Raw genomic sequence first — 21030 nt, forward strand, 5'->3', positions numbered from 1 at the left:
TGGACTGTTTAGTTTGAGCTGTTATGAATAATGCTGCTCTGAACATTCTTCTGGTGATTAAAAGCACTTGCTTCTATGGAATATGTATCCAGAAGTGGAATTTCTGTGTCATGAGGTAAGAGTATATTTAGTTTTAACAGATACTACCAAACTGTTTTACAAAGTGGCTGTAACACAACAGCAATGTATGCATTACAATTGTTCTCATCCATACCACCACTTGGAATTGCCAGTCCTTTTCATTTTAACCCCTTTGATGGGTATGCAATGGCATCTCACCTGGTATTTCCCTGATGATTGTTGGTATTTAGCACCTTTTAGTGCTTCTCGAACATTTGGATATTTTATTTTGTAAAGTAACTATTTAGATCTTTTTTTTTATTTAAAAAATTGTTTTTTTTCTTACTGATACAAATTTTTTTATATATTATGAATTAAGTCTCTTCATTCTCATAAAGGTTTCTTTTGATGATTGGAAATTCTTGATTTTAAGGAAATCCAGTTTGTTAATGCTTTTGTTTATAATTAGTGCTTTTGTGTCCTATTTTAAAGGATCTTTGCCAATCTCAATGTTGTGAAATATACTTCCGTTTTCTTCTAAAAAGTTAATTGATTTAACTTTCACATTTATGTATTTTTGTATGATATGAGGGAGGGTCAATGTTTTTTTATTCCCAAGGGGTGTCCAATTAACCCAGTGTACTTTCTTGAAAAAAAAATCTTTTCCCCCATGAATTATAGTGGAGGTTTTGTTATAAATCAGATGACCACATATGTGTCAGTCTATAAATAAGTTTGTTTTTGTTGCTGACTGTCAATAAGTTTTTTACAAACACTCTTACATATTCTTGTAAAGATTTTTTTATGGTGTGCACAAGTTTTTCATGCCTGCATAATGTTTTTACTGAATTTACTTAATTCCAGTGGTTAGACATTTGTTTTAAATTTAGGGATATTAGTCAATAATATAAACATTACTTTATTAATATAGAAAAAATAACATATCACTGTTATTTTGCTCTTCTCTGATTACTAAACAAGTTGACTATTTTCCCACCTGTCCTGAACTGTTAATATCATTTTCCCATGTATTTGCAAGAGCCTCCCCCATAAAAATAAGACTTTATGTAATGAAAACCTTAAGCCTGAGTACACATTAAAAATGCCTCCCCAAATCTGTTTGCTGTCTTTTTTTTTTAACATTCAGAAATTTAGACTCTTTATATTGAATTTGATCATCACTCTCCTTATAATCTCTTGAATTGCACCTAAGCTTAGAAAGGTCTTTCCTCTCCAAAGCTTTGATGGAAATAGAATTTCTTTTTTTTCCTTCTATTTTTCCTGTTTGATTTCTTTTATGGCTCTTTTCAGTTTATTGCATGGAGGAGTTACTAGTCCAACTTAAAAGCAGACTCCAAGTTATTACATTATACAAACTGTGAGGATTTTAAACTGTGACAAGGGACTGAAAGGAAATCCTACTCATTGCAAGGAAATCCTCACTTAAGTTCAGTGAGCCAAACGCACTTAAAACCCAGGAACCTCCTGCGGGTCACGCTTAGCCAGTCCAGCCTCTACTGGGAACCAGAGTGTTCTTGCACTGGTCACCCTGTAGCTGAATTACTTCTCCATATTCTGGATGCTCAGTTACAGTACCATGGCAGGCGAATTTCTTCTTTTTTTTTTTTTTTTTTTTTAATTGAAGGGTAGTTGACAACAGCATTGCCTTACATTAGTTTCAGGTGTACAACACAGTGACTCAACATTTATATACATGATATTTCTAGGTACCAGGTATCACCGTACCAAGTTGTTACAATATTTTGACTATATTCCTTATGCTATACATTACATCCCGGTTACTTATTTATTTTACAATTGGAAGTGTGTTTATATATTGTGAGGGCATCTCTCATATTTATTGATCAAATAGTTGTTAACCACAACAAATCTCTATATAGGGGGGTCAATACTCAATGCACAATCATTAATCCACCCCAAGCCCAATTTTCATCAGTCTCCAATCTTCTGATGCATAACGAACAAATTCTTACATGGAGTACAAATTCTTACATAGTGAATAAGTTACATGGTGAACAGTGCAAGGGCAGTCATCACAGAAACTTTCGGTTTTGTTAATGCATTATGAACTATACACAGTCAGTTCAAATATGAATACTCATTTGATTTTTAAACCTGATTTATATGTGGATACCACATTTCTCTATTATTATTATTTTTAATAAAATGCTGAAGTGGTAGGTAGATACGAGATAAAGGTAGGAAACAGAGTTTAGTGTTGTAAGAGAGCAAATGTAGATGATCAGGTGTGTGCCTGTAGACTATGTGTTAATCCAAGCTAGACAAGGGCAATAAAACATCCACATATGCAGAAGATTTCTCTCAGAACAAGAGGGGGGAGGTTCTAAGCCTCACCTCTGTTGATCCCCAATTTCTCACCTGATGACCCCCTTGCGACTGTGCCTGTCTTAGGTTGTTCCTCCCTTGAGGAATCTTACCCGTCTCTGGCTAACCAGTCATCTTCCGGGGCCATACAGGGAAATGTTAAGTTGGTAAGTGAGAGAGAAGCCTTATCGTTTGAAAAGGTTAGCTTTTTATTTCTTTGCATATTTATGCCCTGTGGCTTCTATGCCCAGCATTTGTCTTGAGGTGTCTTTACCACTTGGAAGAATTATGATACTCGGTAAATTTGATATGAGGCACGAATTCTATTTAAGGGTTGTGATTAGGTAGGAAGAAGAAAAGCTACAGAAGTAGCAGGCGGAAGAAAACCTGGGAAGATTGATTATTTCTTTGACATATCTTCTTGTAGAGTAACTTCAGCATGGATAGGTTTTAAACGACTAATTAAATTGTGCACACACATTAACATAATAGGAATATAGTTACCTAACCAAAGCATACCTGTAATTACCAGCCATCTCCAGTGAAACCAAGAAAACCAGTTAGGCACCTTAGGCATTTGTGAAAACTTATCTATGATATGGTGGAGCGAATTTCTTCTTAAATGCCTTCACTGGTTTCTTTTTATCATCATCATCAGCCATGCCCTGGACAGTGGCAAGGGTCTTCCTGCTGTTTCTCTGTTGAATTCTTTTTTTTTTTTTTTAGATAATTATTTTTTATTGAAGGGTAGTTGACACACAGTATTACATTACATTAGTTTCAGGTGTACAACACAGTGATTCAACATTTATATACATGATAATTCTAGGTACCAGCTATCACCATACCAAGTTGTTACAATATTTTGACTATATTCCTTATGCTATACATTACATCCCGGTTACTTATTTATTTTACAATTGGAAGTGTGTACTTTTTTTTTGGTTGTTGTTGTTAGGGCATCTCTCATATTTATTGATCAAATGGTTGTTAACAACAATAAAATTCTGTATAGGGGAGTCAATGCTCAATGCACAATCATTAATCCACCCCAAGCCTAATTTTCGTCAGTCTCCAATCTTCTGAAGCATAACGAACAAGTTCTTACATGGAGAACAAATTCTTACATAATGAATAAGTTACATGGTGAACAGTACAAGGGCAGTCATCACAGAAACTTTTGGTTTTGCTCATGCATTATGAACTATAAACAGTCAGTTCAAATATGAATACACATTTGATTTTTATACTTGATTTATATGTGGATACCACATTTCTCTCTTTATTATTTTTAATAAAATGCTGAAGTGGTAGGTAGATACAACATAAAGGTAGAAAACATAGTTTAGTGTTGTAAGAGAGCAAATGTAGATGATCAGGTGTGTGCCTGTAGACTATGTGTTAATCCAAGCTAGACAAGGGCAATAAAACATCCACGTATGCAGAAGATTTCTCTCAGAACAGGGGGGGTGAGGTTCTAAGCCTCACCTCTGTTGATCCCCAATTTCTCACCTGATGACCCCCCTGCGACTGTGCCTGTCTTAAGTTGTTCCTCCCTTGAGGAATCTTACCCGTCTCTGGCTAACCAGTCATCTTCCAGGGCCATACAGGGAAATGTTAAGTTGGTAAGTGAGAGAGAAGCCTTATTGTTTGAAATGGTTAGCTTTTTATTTCTTTGCATATTTATGCCCTGTGGCTTCTATGCCCAGCATTTGTCTTGAGGTATCTTTACCACTTGGAGGAGTTATGATACTCGGTAAATTTGATATGAGGCACGAATTCTATTTAAGAATTTGTTGTAATTAGGAAGGAAGAAGAAAAGCTATAGAAGTAGCAGGCGGGAGAAAACATGGGAAGATTGATTATTTCTTTGACATATCTTCTTGTAGAGTAACTTCAGCATGTATAGATTTTAAGCTACTACTTAAATTGCGCACACACATTAACATAATAGGAGTATAGTTACATAACCAAAGCATATCTGTAATTACCAGCCATCTCCAGTGAAACCAAGAAAACCAGTTAGGCACCTTAGGCATTTGTGAAAACTTATCAATGATATGATGGTTATTATCTAACTGAATTTGAATAGTTTGAGAAAAATCAGACAAATTAAAACAACCCATTCCTGGGCACTGTTCACATCCCATATGTTCTTTTAACAGTAAATAGTCTGTAGTTGTAAGATTTTGGAGCGCTACAATTTGCACTTCTCCTAATTCTTGGTTGAGTTCCAACAGTATAGATCCAGTCAAATTTGTTGTTTTACTGTATGCACAGGCCAGCTTAGATATCTCCTTCATTCCCATGGCAAGTCCAGGAGCTGGTGGGATGAGTGCATCTACAGCTGTCGCAGTGCGTGGATCTTTGTTGGGGTTTTTTGATGATCATCTTCTGGCATGAGTCTTCCAGAGAGTGCTGATGTTGGAAGTTCTCTTTCATATCGTATCTTAGTTCATTTTCGGGGTAGCCAAATTAGGCTTTGATCCTCTGTATAAACACAAACAGACCCTTTGCCTACACTTTTATATGTCCTTTATATCATTGTGTAGAACTCATTAGAGGTCACCACATAGGAACTGCATTTTTTTTTTTTAATCATTAATCTACACTTACATGACGAATACTTTGTTTACTAGGCTCTCCCCTATACCAGGTCCCCCCTATATACTCCTTTACAGTCACTGTCCATCAGCGTAGCAACCTGTTGTAGAATCACTACTTGTCTTCTCTGTGTTGTTGAATTCTTATATGAATATAATCCTCAATGCCAGCAAGAAGCAGATCATCACCTTTATTTGCATCAGCAGAGGGGCCAAAAGATTGGAAGTTCTGGTCCCCGGACATACCATATGATTCCTTTTTAGGGGGGATGAGGGGGCTGGAGAGAGAGGTGTTGAGTCCTCGGCAGCAGCTCACTGACTGGGCCCCCTGGTTCGATTTTTAAAGACTTCTCTCTTTAATCTATCTTGAATCATTTTGATATATGGAAGCCTTTATGTGAATCTCCATGATTGTTTCAAATACTCATTTTTGTTATATAAGGGTAAGATTGTGTAAAAAAAAATTCTCTGTGATGTTATATTTTAAATTTTTCATGGAGGAAAAGTAAAGTCTCTTTTTAAGAAAGAACTGCAACCAGTTTTTTTCATGTTCCAAACTTGCCGGGCCTACTGGAGCAATACTTGGAGAGGTAATTGATGCATGATGGCTGCACTGATGGATCACATGTTCAGAAACACTTAGTGTGACTATGTTAACTTCTTCCTGTTAGCAATGGTGAGGCCAGAGTTGCTTCACCAGTGTTTGTCCAAATGTTTGTTAGCCTCAGTCAGCTAAACAGTAACAGCAATGCCCTGTCAGCTGAGGGCTGCATCCTAAGTGGAGGTGGGTAGGTGGGGAGAAAAATAGCAAATCCTGCCTTCTGTGGCCTGTGGTAGAAAAGGTTTCTTTCTGACTTCTAAAGTCCAGCCTGGGAGCCGGAACCCAAGGGCCACCTTCCCCAGGACAGGCCCACTGGATTGACCATTGGACCTAACTGAGGCCAGAGATGAGGGTCCTCCACTGGAGAAAGCAAACAGAAATAAACGTGTGCCATGACATAAGAGGAAGTAGGATCAACGGGACAGTTTTTGACTGATACCCATTTGTCCTGGCTGCTCCCTGTGATGCCACCAGGTATGATCAACCCAGATGCCAGCAACTCAAGTCATTACTGTGGTTTGGTTTCTAGCTCTGCAGTACTAGCCCTGGGACTGGGCTGTCCTCAGTCACCAAAGCCTAGGGCGGACCAGCCGGTCCCTCCTCCTACCTGACCGCCAGGGCTCTAGGGCCATGCACGGCCCCCACAGGCTCCTCTCCCCCTTCTCCCTCTAGCCGGTCAGGAAGTGGGAAGGAAAGAGTCTGCCAACCAGCGAAGGCCTTAGATAAATGAGGGTCCAGGCTTAGTCCTTAAGGACACACAACCTTTTGTTTAAAACTAATTGTTGCACTGATGAATCACATGTCCAGAAACACATAGTGTGACTACGTCAACTTTTTCCTGTTAGCAGTGGTGAGGCCAGAGTCACTTGACGGGTGTTTGTCCAAGTGTTTGTTATCTCTGACTTTTACTAGGGGAGTTTGTTAAAAATGCAGATCACTGGGCCCATCCCAGAAATGCTGAAGCAGCTACTTTTTAACAACTTCTCAAATGATTTCAGTCAACACTAAGGAGAGCTACTGGACCACACTTAATGTAAGACTGAGTGTGAGGCCAACATGGGTCCAGTGCCCAGGGAGTCTGTTTGTATCCGTTTCTTTTTTGTTAAAATCCCTTTCTAATGTCCCAGTTTCATGACATACTTTTGAAATCAAATTTAAACAGCTTCTAAAATATATCTTTAACTACATTCTGCTTCAATTATAATGTTAATTGGCCCATGTCTGCTACCAGGACATCTGGCACTGGAGGTAAACAAGTAGACAGGCCCTGCTGACCTCCTAATTCAGAATGTTTGCTAATTATTTACATTAGATAAAACTTGTTTGTTGTCTATACTCTGCTTTGGGTAAGCCTTACCATATCTAGAATTATCTGGTCTAGGCACCCATCCATGCAGAGGAAGGACTACTTCTTAGCCACATGTTAGATATTCTAGGTCTAGGAAAAAGCCATTCTTCTGCATGGCTAGGAGCCTAGACCAGATAATTCTAGACATGATTAAACCATTCAGATCTCAGCGAGTAAGCTCACGTCTGCCCCTCAGTCCTGGGCTTCAGCTCCCTGGAGTCTGCCCTCTCTTCCCACCCCAGCCCTGGGCCCTGCAGAAGTCGCTCTCACGGTCCTCATGAGTTTGCTCGCATTGGGCTCAGTCGCCATCTTCCTGGAGGATGCCGTCTACCTGTACAAGAACACCCGCTGCCCCATCAAGAGGAAGACTCTGCTCTGGAGCAGCTCTGCACCCACGGTGAGGAGGCAGTGGCCCTTCTGAGAAGTCCTCAAGGGCAACAACCCAAGTCAGCAAAGGGTTGCCGGCCTCTACCACCTCAGGGTGCGTGCTTGCAATCCGACCTCCATTTACAGTGAGGACTCCATGCGTGGGAGGCCAATGGGCAGTGGGATGGAGTGTTTGAGCCACAGAGACAGCTGGAGAAACTGCACGGCCCTCCAGCAGCCCCACTCCCTACTCCCTGCACAGTTTTGCTATTAAAAGCAAGCTCCCCACCAGCCCCCACTGTACAGGCAGGCAGCAGCTCCTTGGCATAGGAGGCAAGAACTCCCCCCAACCCAAAGGTCATGCAGCTCTCCCCTTATTGTAGGCCATTGAAACTCATGCCCACAGTCACTGTATGGGTCTTTGGCTTGCTCTGAGGCTGTACGATTGGACTTGTTTCTTTGTGGTGAGCTGTGTGTGTCTGTCAGGAGTGGAGAAGACAGCTCTGAGGCCCTTCCCTGCCAGACGACATCAGCCTGGGCCATCTCAAGTCATCAGAGATACTTTAATAACATGGGGTGTTGAAAAGGAAGGGATGGATCTTGATCTCCTTACACCTAAGGATGAACTTACCCACTCCTACCACAGGGCATAGGATGAGACAGTTTTCAAAAGAGCCCCGGACTCACGGGGACTCCCTGTCTTTAATCCTAGATATAGAACTGACAGATGAATTTTAAAAAGTTTTTTTAGTTAGTCATTTTTCTAGCTGGCCACTTTTAAGTCATGGCACCTCAAATGCTTGGGTTTTGCTTCCAGTGGGCGAGCAGCCTCCCTCCCTGCCTTCAGCTTCTTACTCCTCTCCAAGCAGGTAGTGTCCGTGTTCTGCTGCTTTGGTCTCTGGATCCCGCGTTCCCTCCTGCTGGTGGAGATGGCCATAACCTCGTGAGCGTCCTGCCCTGCCCCCGGAGCTGGTATCCTCCTGGGGCCCCCTTCTGTTCCCCGCGCACCCAGGACTCCAGCGTCCATGTCTCCTTCTATCCCCTGTCCCTCCCCAGCTTGCAAACCACATGATCAGGAATCTGGCCCTTTCCAACCTGTGCTAACTAACCTGGGTCTTTTGAGCTTCTGGTTCTGTTCATCCTCAGTCACCGTTTTGTTCCCACAGCTCAAAAGTCCCCTCCTCCCAGGGCCCTGGACCCTGTCTGCCTCCCTCTCCCCCAGGGTCACACCTGTGGATGGTTGCGGGGGGTGGGCCCTGTGCCTCCCGCCTCTCACCCCCCTCCACCGCCCCACAGGTTTTACGCGGCCTGCTTCTGCCTGCTGATGCAGGTCATGGTGAAGGGCTTCGGGGGGCCGGAGGCCGTGCTGAGGGTGCTGGGGGGGGTGGCGCTGCCCACGGGCACAGGCCCCTGCTGCTGCTGCTGCCCCTGCTGCCCCCCACTCAGGCTTTCCAGGTGAGGGGGGGCAATGGGGGTAGTGCGGGGGGCACTGGGGGGACAGCTTTATGGAACAAAGCCAGTGGTGAAGGGCGGCGTCCCCCAGTCAGGACCCACATGGGGCACCCCCGGGGTGAGAGGAGCAGAGGGAGGTGAGCCCCTGTGAACTCCAGCTCCACAGAGCAAACTGGACCTTGGGCTATTTACTTGCCCCTTCTGCCCATTTTGGTTAATGAGATTGGGGTCAACATGCTGATGGTTCTTGCTCAAAAGGCAGCATTCTGGTCTGGGGCTGAGAGGAAGGCAAAAAGGGGGGCTCCCAATGTTCTCAACACTCTGGCTTCTTCCTATGTCCCCATCTGTTCATCCACGCTGGTGTGTATCAGGGCAGCCAGGCCTTAGCCCAGGAGCCCCGTGAGGGAGCTGGAGGGAGTTTGTGGGGTGGGTAGTTTGTGGATCCCCAGTCCTGCCCTTTTCTCCCCTCAGGAAGAAGCTTCAGCTGCTGATGTTGGGCCCATTCCAGTTTGCCTTCTTTAAGATAACCCTGAGCCTGGCGGGCCTGTTTCTCATCCCTGACGGCATCTATGACCCGGCAGACGTAAGCCAGGACTAAGGGGCAGCAAAGTCCAGGACTTGCTTGGGACTGCTGGGCTCTGGAAGAAATACCTGGAGCCAATGTCCCCGGGTTCAGGGCCCCAGGGCCCGGGGGCTGCTGAAAAGTAGCAGCTTGGAGACTCTGGTGGGGAAAGGGAGACTGGCACAGACCATGGCTTTGGGGCTTTTTACTACCTTTCCCACACTGGGAGAGGAGAAATAATGAGGACAGGGCTCCCTCCCTCACTGCCTACTTTCTGGTCCACCCCAGATCTCTGAGGAGAGCACAGCTCTGTGGATCAACACGCTCCTCGGGGTGTCCACCCTGCTGGCCCTCTGGGCTCTGGCCATCGTCTTCCGTCAAGCCAAGCAGCACCTGGGCGAACAGAACATAGGAGCCAAATTTGCTCTGTTCCAGGTAACTATACCCTGGGAGAGAAAAGATGACTAATAACAGAGCTACAAATAATTTGGGTCAGGAGGTAAGAATAAAGGCTAAAAGCAGGTCTGGGAATTTTCTTAAGCCTTGGAAGCTTTGAGAAATGACTCTGCCCCTCCCCAGTTTCTCCTTTTCTGTGCTCTAATAGTTCCTAGGGCTGCCCTCACCAAATGCCACAAACTAGGTTGATGAAAACAACAGAAATTTATTGTCTCATAGTTCTGGAGGCTGGAAGTCCAAAACCAGGGTGTCGGCCGAGCCACGCTCCCTCTGAATACTTTGGGGAGAATCCTTCCTTGCCTCTTCCTAGCGTCTGGTGCTTTGCTGGCAACCCTTGGCATGCCCTGGCCTGCAGCCCCATTTCTGCCTGTCTTGCCCGTGGCATTCTCCCATCTTATGTCTGCACCTTGCGTTTCTTTTCCTCTTCTTCTAAGGACACCCATCACATTGGAACAGGGACCCACCCTACTCGTGTGACCTCATCCTAGATAATCTCATCGAATTAACCAAAACCATGACACTCTTTCCCAGAGGCACATTCTGAGGCACTGGTGGTTAGGATTTCAATGTATCTTTTGGAGGGGACACAATTCAACCCCTCCCACATGTATTACCAAACCTTAAATTCTTCTACCTTTGCTTTTCTTTCCATTACTTCCTAAACCTTATAATTCATCACCACCAAAGCAGGAGCATGCTCATAGCTGTAACCATGAACTACCTACACTGTGTGCTAGGCTCTTCTCATACATTTAATTTTCACAATTATCTCAGAAGTCATTATTATTTCTATTTTAGAAATGAGGAAACAGAGCCAGATATGTTACAGGACTTCCTCAAAGGCACATAACCTAGGGGGCTAGAATATAAACCCAGATCTAACTGTTCATCCCTTATCACAGTGCCTCTTTATCTGCATACCTCTTCTGCAAATTCTCTCAAAGGCACATCTGTTCCTTTTCCATGTTCCTTTCTCTAAGCCCAGAGATAACTTTTCCACCAAAAGCAATGACTTCTAGCCCAGTCTTGTTTTCCTTCACTCTCCATTCTATCTGTCTCCTTGCGGGGACCTTCTCCTACCCTCAAGGCATAATGACTGCTTTACAGTTAGACGGATTTCACATAAATTCTCACTTGGTCTAAGCGGATGCCTCTGAAATGTGACTATCTAGGCACATGGTAAGTAGAATTGAAGGGGCAACGGGAAGAGAGAAGAGCTGAAATGGAGTCAGGGAATGAAGGGGCAGACAGGGCCTGGGCCCCAGAAGCACTTAGGGTCAGGCCACAGGGAAAGAGCCATGACTGCTGATCCTGTCCGTGGCTACTGTGGGGAAGCCTGGACAAGTCCAGTCTGTCCTGAAGAGGCTGATGCCTCAGAGAGCGCACCCAGGGAGGGCAAGTACCAAGATGAATGCTGCTCCTGGGGCCTCTGGGCAGAGATTGTCTTAAAACTGTATGTAAAATATACATAAACTCTACCATTTTAACCATTTTTAAGTGTATAGTTCCGTGCATTCACATTGTTGTACAACCATCACCACCATCCATCTCCAGAACCTTTTCTCTTCCACACAGAAACTCCGTCACCACTGAACACTAATTCCCCTTCCCCCAGCCACTGGCATAGCAGAGATTTTTCAAAGGGCACCTTAATGGTTAATTGTCCATCATTCTAGGAGCAGGGATCCCAGGTACTTGAGCAAGATGGAATTACTCTTAATCATCCACTCTTCTCATCCATTAAGCACTCACGAGTAGCCATGGCTGAGATAGGGAAATAAATGTGAATCCCCAATCACTTCCTTGTCAGAACTCAGAAAACACTGGGCAGAGGATGAGATTATAACTTTCTTAAAGATTAAAACCCCACAAAATTTTAGTCTAGTGTTTGAGTCCACCCTCTGTAGCTGCACACATCAAAGGTAAGCTGAGCGCATGGTGCAAGGACGAGCACAGCCGGGGCTCCCCTGGCCTCAGTGCCACGGACATCGGGCCCCCTGCCCTCACATCTCTTTTCTGTTCTGCAGGTGCTTCTCATCCTGACTGCCCTGCAGCCATCCATCTTTTCAGTCTTGGCCAACGGCGGGCAGATTGCTTGTTCGCCTCCCTTTTCCTCTAAAGTCAGGTCTCAAGGTGAGCACACAGGGGCTCCTGTTCCATTCCAGGATGGGTGCGAGAGGGCCAGGGAAGGGAGGCCCTTAGAACAGAGGTTGGGCCGGCCTGGTTTCTGCTCAGGATATTCAGAAACGGATCGCCCAGAAATCCCAGCAAAGGCTTTAAGGAGACTATGACTTCTCTGAACACACAGAGAGTTGCAATCCCACAGCCTGAGGCCAGCCCTGATGGCCAACCCTGGGAGCCACGCGCCTAGTCCTCAGCTCCTGGGAGAGGAACAGGTGTGGAGTTAGGAAGCAGAAGGTCATACTCATAAATGCACAAAAGGAAGGGGGTTTAATGCTAACCTCAGACTGCAGAAGGTAGAGAGCCAAGTTCTGTTCTGGCTCTGCCATTAACCTGCTTGTGACAACTTAGCATCTCTAGGTCCTGGTTTGATGATAAATTAGAGAAAATGCTGTTCTACTCCCTGGCAGGGCTGCTAATGGGATACGGCCTCTCTAACTTAGCATAACCTCCATTACATTTCATCCCATGCTGCAGTGATGAATTGTCACCTTCTCATACTGGAGACTTTTCTCCTAACTGTGCTGACACGAATGTACTACCGAAAGAAAGACGACAAGGCTGGGTATGAACCTTTTTCTTCTCCAGACCTGGATCTGAGCCTCAAAACCTGAGCTGGATGGGTTGGACAATGAATGAGAGACACTGCATTCATTAGATGGGCACACGATTCCCTCACTGTCACTCAACCTTGACCTAGTAGAAACGGAGTCCATTGTCAGCACAAGCTGGCAGATTACATTTGACTATAAAGATGAAGGTGAATCATGCAGTAGGATGAAATTGTTTTGGACCTTGCCTGGGTAAGGTATTTTAGGTTTTATAATAAACAAACAGGATAAAGTCTGAAATTCTGACTGGGCACATTGCCTCTGTGAGGGCCACCATTAGCTCTTAAAGTTGTATATTGAAAGCTCACACTGGGCTTTCCCAAAGTAAATGAAGAGTACACGGTAGTTTGTCTGCTATAAAAATGGGCAGAACTCAAGCCAGGTAAAATAGTCTGAGCCCAAAGTCTCAAAGAACAGATGGAAGATGTTTCCTTACAGATGATGTGTCATTAGGGCACTGAGGGCATCAGACCTGGGATCTGGACCAGCTTCACTTTGTGGGACAACGGTTTTCTGAGTTCTCTGTGCCAAGCTGCAAAAGGACTCCCCCGAGAATATGGTCATGGAGAGATTTTGAAGCGACAAATTAGAATGCAAAAGCAAAGGAACTGAGAGTACACGTAAAAGCCCCAAGTTCATAAAACATATCGTACATGTCTGCCAGGTCAAAAACAGCAAATGGGACATTAGGTAAAACCACTTTGCCTTTATTTGGCTAAAGGACAAAAACCAATATAACTCTGAACAAATTAATAAATCTCATACAGGAAAATGATGTACTGAACAGCGATTGTGGGCACGGGCCCTGGCGACGGGGCTCCTGTGCATGCCACCACTAGCATTCCTTTCCAACACTGTTTCTTCTCAGGATCTTCAGCACAAAACAACCCAACCAATCAAGTCTCTGTGTTCAAAACAGTCAGTGCCTTCTTAAAGGTGGGAAAGACCACTTTAAACCTAAAGGAACACTACCTGAGTCGCCCTAATATTAAACCTAGCCCTTTTGTTTTCTATCCCAATCTGAGTACTAACATAAAACTTTGGCAGACAGAAAATGTTCCTTTTTCTTTTGAAGAAAATGAATATTTAATATTATAATCCCAAGAAAATGTTTTACTTATTTGGAAAAATAGAAGGTGGGGACCACTTTCTATCCCATGACGATCTATTCTGTGACAGGAAACAAGAACAATCATTATGTGACTTTGAAAAACATAACATTAAAAATACTTATATTGGTAAGCTTAAAAAAAATACCATTAATCAAAAGCATTGTTAAGGGCTTTTTTTTCTTTTTCCTACCTGTCCTGGTTCAACTTCTGATGACAGAGTGTGCTGACAGAATACAGAGAAGTTATGGCTTTTAGAATGAAAGAAAAGCAGCAAAATAGAATTCATTTGGGGAGACTGTAGATACGGGATCTGGAACAGGGCTAAAAAGGCAATGAGCTCCAGAAAAGCAAAAGCTACCCTCGAATCAAGAAAACTCAGAAAGGGCAACGTCATGAAAGTGCTGGGGAGAGCCACAGCAGAGGAGCACCCAGGGGCTGTGGGCCAGCTGTGTGCGCACAGAGAGAAAAGACAGCTGTGACACAGGGGCTGCCTCAGAGCCACCAGAGATCAGAAAAAATCTCCTATTCAGGGTTTTCAACCTCTTCACATCCCCAACCTTCTCACCCAAACCTCAGCAAAATAATGGTCTCCACTGATCGGAAGTAGCTGCAGCAGGGCAAATATTCCATTTCTATTCCTCTGAAGTTCTGACCTCTATTCATCACTATTACGCTACTGAATGTAGTGTAAAAAAAGAGCAAACCTGTCCAGCCCGCAGCAGGGCACCTGCTGAGTCAGCACCCCCTCAGTGCCAGCCACGGGGCGTCTGTCTCCATTCTCTGAGGCCCTGAGGCCAATCAGCCCTTAAGGTTCTCCTCTCATCTCTGCACATTTGGCCTATTAAGGCTGACTACTTCGTGTATGGGGTTGAGGGAAACACCTAAGGAACATTGACGTTAACATTAGATTTACAGAGCAAAGCTTGGTTGTGGTATGCAAACCTTTAGCCTCATTTAAGGAGCACAAATGACCAAATAATGCGTCACCCCCAATAGCTCCCTCCATCCACCCATCCTTGTCCAGCATCTAGGATCATATTTATCCCAAAGTATCTGACATCATTTAGTATCTAACTGAAGTATCAAAGTATTCCAAAGTACCTAATACACCACACCATGGAGTTTGTGATTTCACTCTATTCTCTGAAGATACACCAGTGTTAGGAGACAGGCCAAAAGGGGCGAGAGCTTACCAAGAACACATGTGCACACTGGCCCGAGCAGCCTCACAGAGCTCGTCAGCCTGGAGGTCACATGCCAAGGGCATCGACAGAGCCGAGGAGGAGCGCCCAAGTGTTTGGGACCCAGACAACATACTTGAGAGGCGTGACTGCAGGGAGGCAGACCACATTCTGGGCTTCTCCTTTTCCAAATGCACTTCGGTAACATGTGGGAACAAGTAGGTGGGCTTCAGTGGTGACTTCATTGCCTTTCTGTACCAGGGAGAATGAAAGAACTAGGCAGAATTCCCCAAGAGGGAAGACTAAGCAGAAAAGTTAACGTATATGATCACAGGAAGCGCAATAATGTAGGAAAACATTAACTGTTTCAAAAAAAGGATTCCAAGCCAAAGCTTGTGTAAACCAGATTTGACAGTAAAAATAGCACTTCATGAGAATGTAGTTTTCAAAGGACATCAGGACAAAAAGAGGTTTTGCCCTCTTTGTGCCCCTACTCTGCCATGCTCTGCCTCTCTGGGTGATGTGAATTTTAAGAACCTAGGCAGTCCTGTGCGCAGGCAGGCAGTGATTCCAGCCTCTGCCCCTCAGGCAGGAGAGCAGGTTTTACAGACAGTGTTTCGGGTGGGGACTATGAGATACTCACAGCCCTAGCAGAGGGGCAAGAAAAGATAAAAATACGGTTTTCTTAGCTGAAAACACTAAAAGTCCACCCCCACAAGGGGTATTTATGAGTGACAGGGGGGCTGCAAGGGGCCTGCATATAAGCAATTTCCCCTGAACCCAACTACAGGATTACTGCTGAAGGCTGATCTGCCGGATCATGGAGCTGTTGGAGATGGAGGGGTCAATGAGCTCATGTTCAACAGCAAGTGTTAAGGTTCAGCATCTCTGATGTGAAAGAAGTGGTGAATCTTCCCCACCACCCCCAGCAACCTAACAGGGGAGGTGAGACCACAGCCAGCAGGCACATGGGGAGGAAGAAAACCTGCCCCACACGGGCACCATGAGCCTGTGCTCTGGCCTGGGGGAGGGAAGTCCCTGCAACTCTCAGAGGAAAAGAAACGCTGTGTGGAGCAGTGGTTCTAGTCAAGAACATTCTTAAAAAGGGCAGAGGTCAAGATAAGGCTTAGAAAGGGGGGTGTTTCTTTATGCTTTTGCACCTAGGTTCTATGCAATTCTCTCTAAATATTCAGTATCGCTATGAGCAACATGGATTAATATCATGGTCAAACTGCAGATGTTTACAAAATATCCTGTGTAAAAAGCTACGCAATAAGCACTGAAATAGGAGTAGCAGGCCAGGGACTTATTCTCAGGGGGAAAATTCACCTGAGTTGACTATGTATAGGATTGAGCATTGTCCTGCTCCCCTCCTTAATCACAGTAAACCTGAATGTGATCCTTCTTTTTAGGGTAGATTACAGGAAAGAGACCGACAAGAGCTCCCAAATAACTGGGCAACAGAGTTTTCTGAGATGAACACAGCAGCAAAACCGCAGCTAATGCCACGTGGTCTGCTTCCATCCCCATCAGTGTCTTCATGGGCCCCACTGGGTCCAACAAGAAGCTCCTCAGGGAGTAAGAAGAGTTAGGCTCAGATCTCCTTCTTCCCACATGGACACATGTGCCAGCAGTACATTTAGATATTTGCAACTGTTACCCAGCTTTTAGCATTTTTTAAGGAAACCAAAACTATGACATTTCCCCCCAAATCACCCATCAGCATGGCTCACTGCTTGAAGGACTTGGCAAGCTAGTTTGCCTCAGGACAGAGAGGGCAAACATCATAGTGTATCAGGAAGAAAAGTTCTCTGGGTATTATATATTTCCTTCTGCCCACTCCTCAGGGGCAAAAAAATTAGTACTACTTATTATATTTGAAAGACTTTTAGAAAATTAATAAAAATGACAATTTCCATGTAAAGAGCACATGAACATAAACAGTAAAGCAAAGTCTGTGGGGAGGGTGTATGGATGCAGAACAGGCTTCTAAGGTGTAGTCAGCGCCTCCTAGGAGGGGCTGGGTGATGCCTCCTGGAGGACGGGCTGTCTGGTCCCATCCTAGGTCCTCTTGCCCCAACTGTCTTTCCTTGGTAGCTGTCCTTAGGCTTAGTGTTGGCATCACGATTTAGAATTCAACAGACAGCTTCGTGAAGGTAACAGGACAGAGAGTGGGAGAGGAAAGGAGGGATGAAAAATTAGTCGTCTTCATCCTCACTGATGTCATAGGCTGTGGCCTTGCGCCTATTGAGGTTTGCTGGGGAGGAAGGCGGGGATGTCTTGCCAGAGAAAGGCCATCGGAAAGATGGGGATGGGGAGCGTTCCCGAGTGGGGCTGCTGCTGGGACTCTGCTTTGGACTGATGGCCTGCAGCATCCGGCCTTTCCCCTCTTTCAGCATATGTTTCTGGAGAGACCAAAAGGAAGAGTTAGAAGAAACCTATGGATCCTACTAAATCACCACTAGAGGAACTGAGACTTCAAATTGCAATGAATGCCCTTTGTAATGTCAAAGTGATCAAGTAAGCCAGAGGAGAGACATAGCTTTAATTCTAAGCAATTTTCTCCCTAAAGTGGTCTTTGCTCCACTGTTTATCTAAGGGCTCCCACCTGCTACCCACAGTCACCCAATCCTTGACTTCTATGTCAAAGGTTTCCTAAAAAGGCTACTTGGTCTATAGTCCAAACTCGAGGCAGAAACAGAGGAACTGACTCTGACAAAAGGGTCCCTTATCCTAGTTTAGAGTTCTCTAAAAATGAAATCCCATATTCTCTCTCAATAATCTATTATGGTATCCAAACACCTCACAGCCAGAATCCTTCCTGATATCCTAGGGCTTATTTACTGAACAGCTATGCATACACCTTTTATTTGGCTGGGAAAGACCTTGCTATTCCTCAAAGACAGAATCCCCACCTAATCCAGGGGTCCTGCAGCAGCTGTCAGTAGTGGAGGCAGCTTTCTTTTAGCTGTTCTTTGTTCTTTCCTTTCCTTCTATCTAAAACTGCAAACTGGGCAAGGCTGCTTGCTTATCTTGTCCCCAGATTTGGAGGTTTGATGGAGACCTGGCAAAATTATTTAGCAGAATGTGTAATCTCTTCCTGTAGACTTCAAATAACTTTTGGGGGACAGTTGAAATAGAGTTCTGCCCAATAAGGGGAAGAGATTTGATAACTTCTTTACATCAATGCCCCTTTCTGCTCAAGCATTCTATAATTCTTTCCACAGCATGAGAATCGCCTAAATTTTCCTGAAATTCCCTAAATTGTCCAGCAGGAAAGAACATACCAGTGCTCCTTCTGGACCAAACATTTCCAGGAAACTTCCAATGAATTCTCGGGATTTCTCTTCCCATTTCTGGATGAGGTCAATGCTTTTTTCCTCTACCTTCTGCACAAATTCCTTTGACTTCTCCTCCACATCTTTCACTTTCTTCTTTACTTTGTCAACCCGCTCCTGCAAGTGGTATTTCTTCTCCTAGGTAAAGAAATAACTGTTTTCAGAAATAATACTCATTCTGAACTTCCAAGCCAAAAGGGAAGGAAAAAACATGGTGTGGCATTCTATTGACACTTTTCAGTCTTTGGAATTTCACTTAGCTTTAAACTATCCCATGTTTCTAATATAATATTAGATAAGTTAAGGTCTGGATGGTTGTCTTATACAAAAGTATGATAAATTCTAACACGGTGGAAGCCTGGGACTAAATTGAATATATAGAGTAAGCCTAGTAACAGACTGGCAAGGAGTTAAGTAAAGTCAAATTTTTTAAGACAAAACATAAACTTGCAATACAAACATGATCTTAACCCAAACTCCATTCTAGATGGAGATGCGTACGGAGCAACAAGATAACTGCCCTATACAGCCAAGAATAAGCCAACTATAATAGGGTGAAAATGGAATTAGTGGAACATTTACTTAATTTATTGTACTGCATTTTTTTCTCTCCATCACTGGCTTATTTTATGATTTTAGAAAAGTTATGTTATTTTTTAGTATTTGAAGGTCTGTTCATTCACAAAATTAAGACGATACTCTTTGATCCTACAAGTTTCCCTAAAGTTAAGGGAAAACAGTATGAACCCTCTGGGTTAGGGGAGTCTTAGCACAATGAAAAGTATTCCCATAATTTCCAGATCATAAAGGGAAAAGGGAATATGTTTAGAATTTTAAAAACACTTAGAGAAAAAAAACACCTGAAAATAAAGACTCTGTATTTGTGGCTAATAACAGCTAGGGTTTATCTGCATAGATACATTATGTTTAGATGAAACCACCTCACCTATTCATAATTTACAGAGCTAGGTGAACAGGTAAGGGAGTCTGGTTAACTACTTGTGTAGAAGATACAGTTAGCAGCTTTCTGCTTTTTAAAACAACTTTATTGAGGTATCATTTATATACAAAATGTGTAGCAGTTTGTTTCTAAAAGGCAATAAACATTGCTTTCATAAACCAAATTTTAAAATGCAGGTCCACATGCCCTGAGAAATTGCATGCAAATTGTGTGGCACTATTCCACACAGGTTTCACCAGATTTTACAAAAGATAATACAATAAAAAAAAAGATTAAGAACCACTGCTTTAAATGTACTTGATATAAATACTATACTATGTAAGTTACACATTCTTATTTGATGGTGGTGTGTCCTTACATCATTACATTGATATTAGACCATAAAGACATAAAATGCCTCTGTTTTATTCTCTTTGTAAAGAGCTTTGCCTGGTGTTATTTGCAAAGAGGAATTCATTGAGCTTTTGGAGGGGATCATTACAGCAGACTGAAAAGCAAGTTCAGCTCATATGAAGTGGGAGGCATGTGTGTCTTAACGGGCCAAGAAACTGGGATGGGATTGGAACTCACGTTGATAAAGCTGACATTAAGCTCCTTCGCTGTGTAGCCCCTCTGTAGGTTCCGTCTGGCGTACACATCATAGTCCCGGACAATTCGGGTGATGATGTCTGATGTGGAGATACCTTCCGTCCTCTGTGTTGGAGCAAACATGCCTAACCCAAGAGCACATACGAACACTGTGACATTCTGGTTAGCTCAGGCAGGAGGACTACATGGGACCGGGGAGCAGCACTCCTTTCCTTTCCTCAAAAAGCAAAATCTCTATTACTAAGTGAAATCTAGAGATACTAATGTATAAAAGAAGGACTGAATCAAAGGCTAGAACCTAAGAAATTAAGAGAAATATGAGGCTGGGGAAGGGGTTTCTGAAATTAAAAGAGGTATCAAAAGCAGGTGTTTAGACTGAGAACTGATGGATGTCAGTACTGTCCTCACCTTACCCTGTTATCCACTGTGTGACCTGAAAGTGGACGAATTTCTTATGTATCAGTTCTTCTGTGTAAAGCAGTGATGTGGTAGCATCTCCATCACCACTTCTGAGATTCCGTGAAGTGAGAATGCACATCAACTTACTCACCTGCTTCCTTGATGTGCTTATAAACATCATCACTCCCAGCAGATGAATAAGGGATGTCATCATGGGCTACAAAATCAATCTGAAAATAAGGGCACATCATTTAAAATCCAGGATAGATGCCATTCAGAAGGAACCAGTAAATACTCTCAGGCCCAGAAAAAGGACAATAAGGAATGGTCAGACGACCAATGACTATTTCTTTTTATCTCTCTTTGGTTTGCTCATAAATTCCACAATTCATTCACAAGTCCCCCAGTCTAATTAGTCATGGGTCATAAATGTGAAGTCAGCCAGTTTCTTTTTGTAGCTATTTCTCCTGGTCTAATGGGAGTGCTACCCTCACCCTATATACTAGTCACCATGCCATGGAAAATAGGGCTGGAGGATTTGCTGGTGTGCTAGTTAGTGAGTGCAGCTAACAAGGGAAGAGGAAAGGAAATCTCACCTTCCTCCTGGGTCTATCGAGATTGGTTCAATAAAAGTTCCTAAAAGTATGAGAAAGAGGTCACTTCTTTGTTAACTGGGTTCTCTCTCATTCCATAAGATGAGTGGGAATGCAAAATTAGCACCCAAGAGCCCTTTCACTAGAATAGATACATCTGTACTCCTAAGAAATGCAGAACCTGAAGCCAAAAAAGACCTTTAGGTCTTAGGTACCATTTTACTACTATCAATACCTCTTGCAGCAGTGAGAAGAAAGCAATGGCCCTAGGA

At 43.6% G+C, this 21030-nt stretch overlaps 2 protein-coding genes across 9 annotated transcripts in view; one reads left to right on the top strand and one right to left on the bottom strand.

Moving 5' to 3' along the window:
• SLC51A (solute carrier family 51 subunit alpha) overlaps positions 1–21030 on the top strand; it is a 47453-nt gene that overhangs the window by 16533 nt on the left and 9890 nt on the right. Inside the window, exons 1-8 of one of the 6 annotated variants that reach the window (XM_057503848.1) lie at positions 5933–6084; positions 7201–7355; positions 8194–8267; positions 8621–8779; positions 9248–9359; positions 9627–9773; positions 11822–11927; positions 12453–13123. In XM_057503848.1, coding sequence (XP_057359831.1) covers positions 6075–6084; positions 7201–7355; positions 8194–8267; positions 8621–8779; positions 9248–9359; positions 9627–9773; positions 11822–11927; positions 12453–12589 — 900 coding nt within the window. In that variant the 5' untranslated portion in view covers positions 5933–6074 and the 3' untranslated portion in view covers positions 12590–13123. Of the gene's footprint in view, positions 1–5932; positions 6085–7121; positions 7356–8193; positions 8297–8620; positions 8780–9247; positions 9360–9626; positions 9774–11821; positions 11928–12452; positions 13124–21030 lie in introns of those variants that run through there. The other 5 variants (XM_036926286.2, XM_036926288.2, XM_057503837.1 and 2 more) reach the window with 5 other exon arrangements.
• Positions 13278–21030, bottom strand: part of PCYT1A (phosphate cytidylyltransferase 1A, choline) — a 47822-nt gene continuing 40069 nt past the window's right edge. For all 3 annotated transcript variants that reach the window (XM_057503825.1, XM_057503822.1, XM_057503827.1), the window contains exons 6-9: positions 20317–20395; positions 19749–19891; positions 18167–18355; positions 13278–17284 (exon numbers count right to left, since the gene is read on the bottom strand). In XM_057503825.1, coding sequence (XP_057359808.1) covers positions 17078–17284; positions 18167–18355; positions 19749–19891; positions 20317–20395 — 618 coding nt within the window. In that variant the 3' untranslated portion in view covers positions 13278–17077. The remainder of the gene's footprint in view (positions 17285–18166; positions 18356–19748; positions 19892–20316; positions 20396–21030) is intronic.

The sequence above is a fragment of the Manis pentadactyla genome, chromosome 1 (assembly GCF_030020395.1).
Source record: "Manis pentadactyla isolate mManPen7 chromosome 1, mManPen7.hap1, whole genome shotgun sequence".
Classification (NCBI taxonomy): Eukaryota; Metazoa; Chordata; class Mammalia; order Pholidota; family Manidae; genus Manis; species Manis pentadactyla.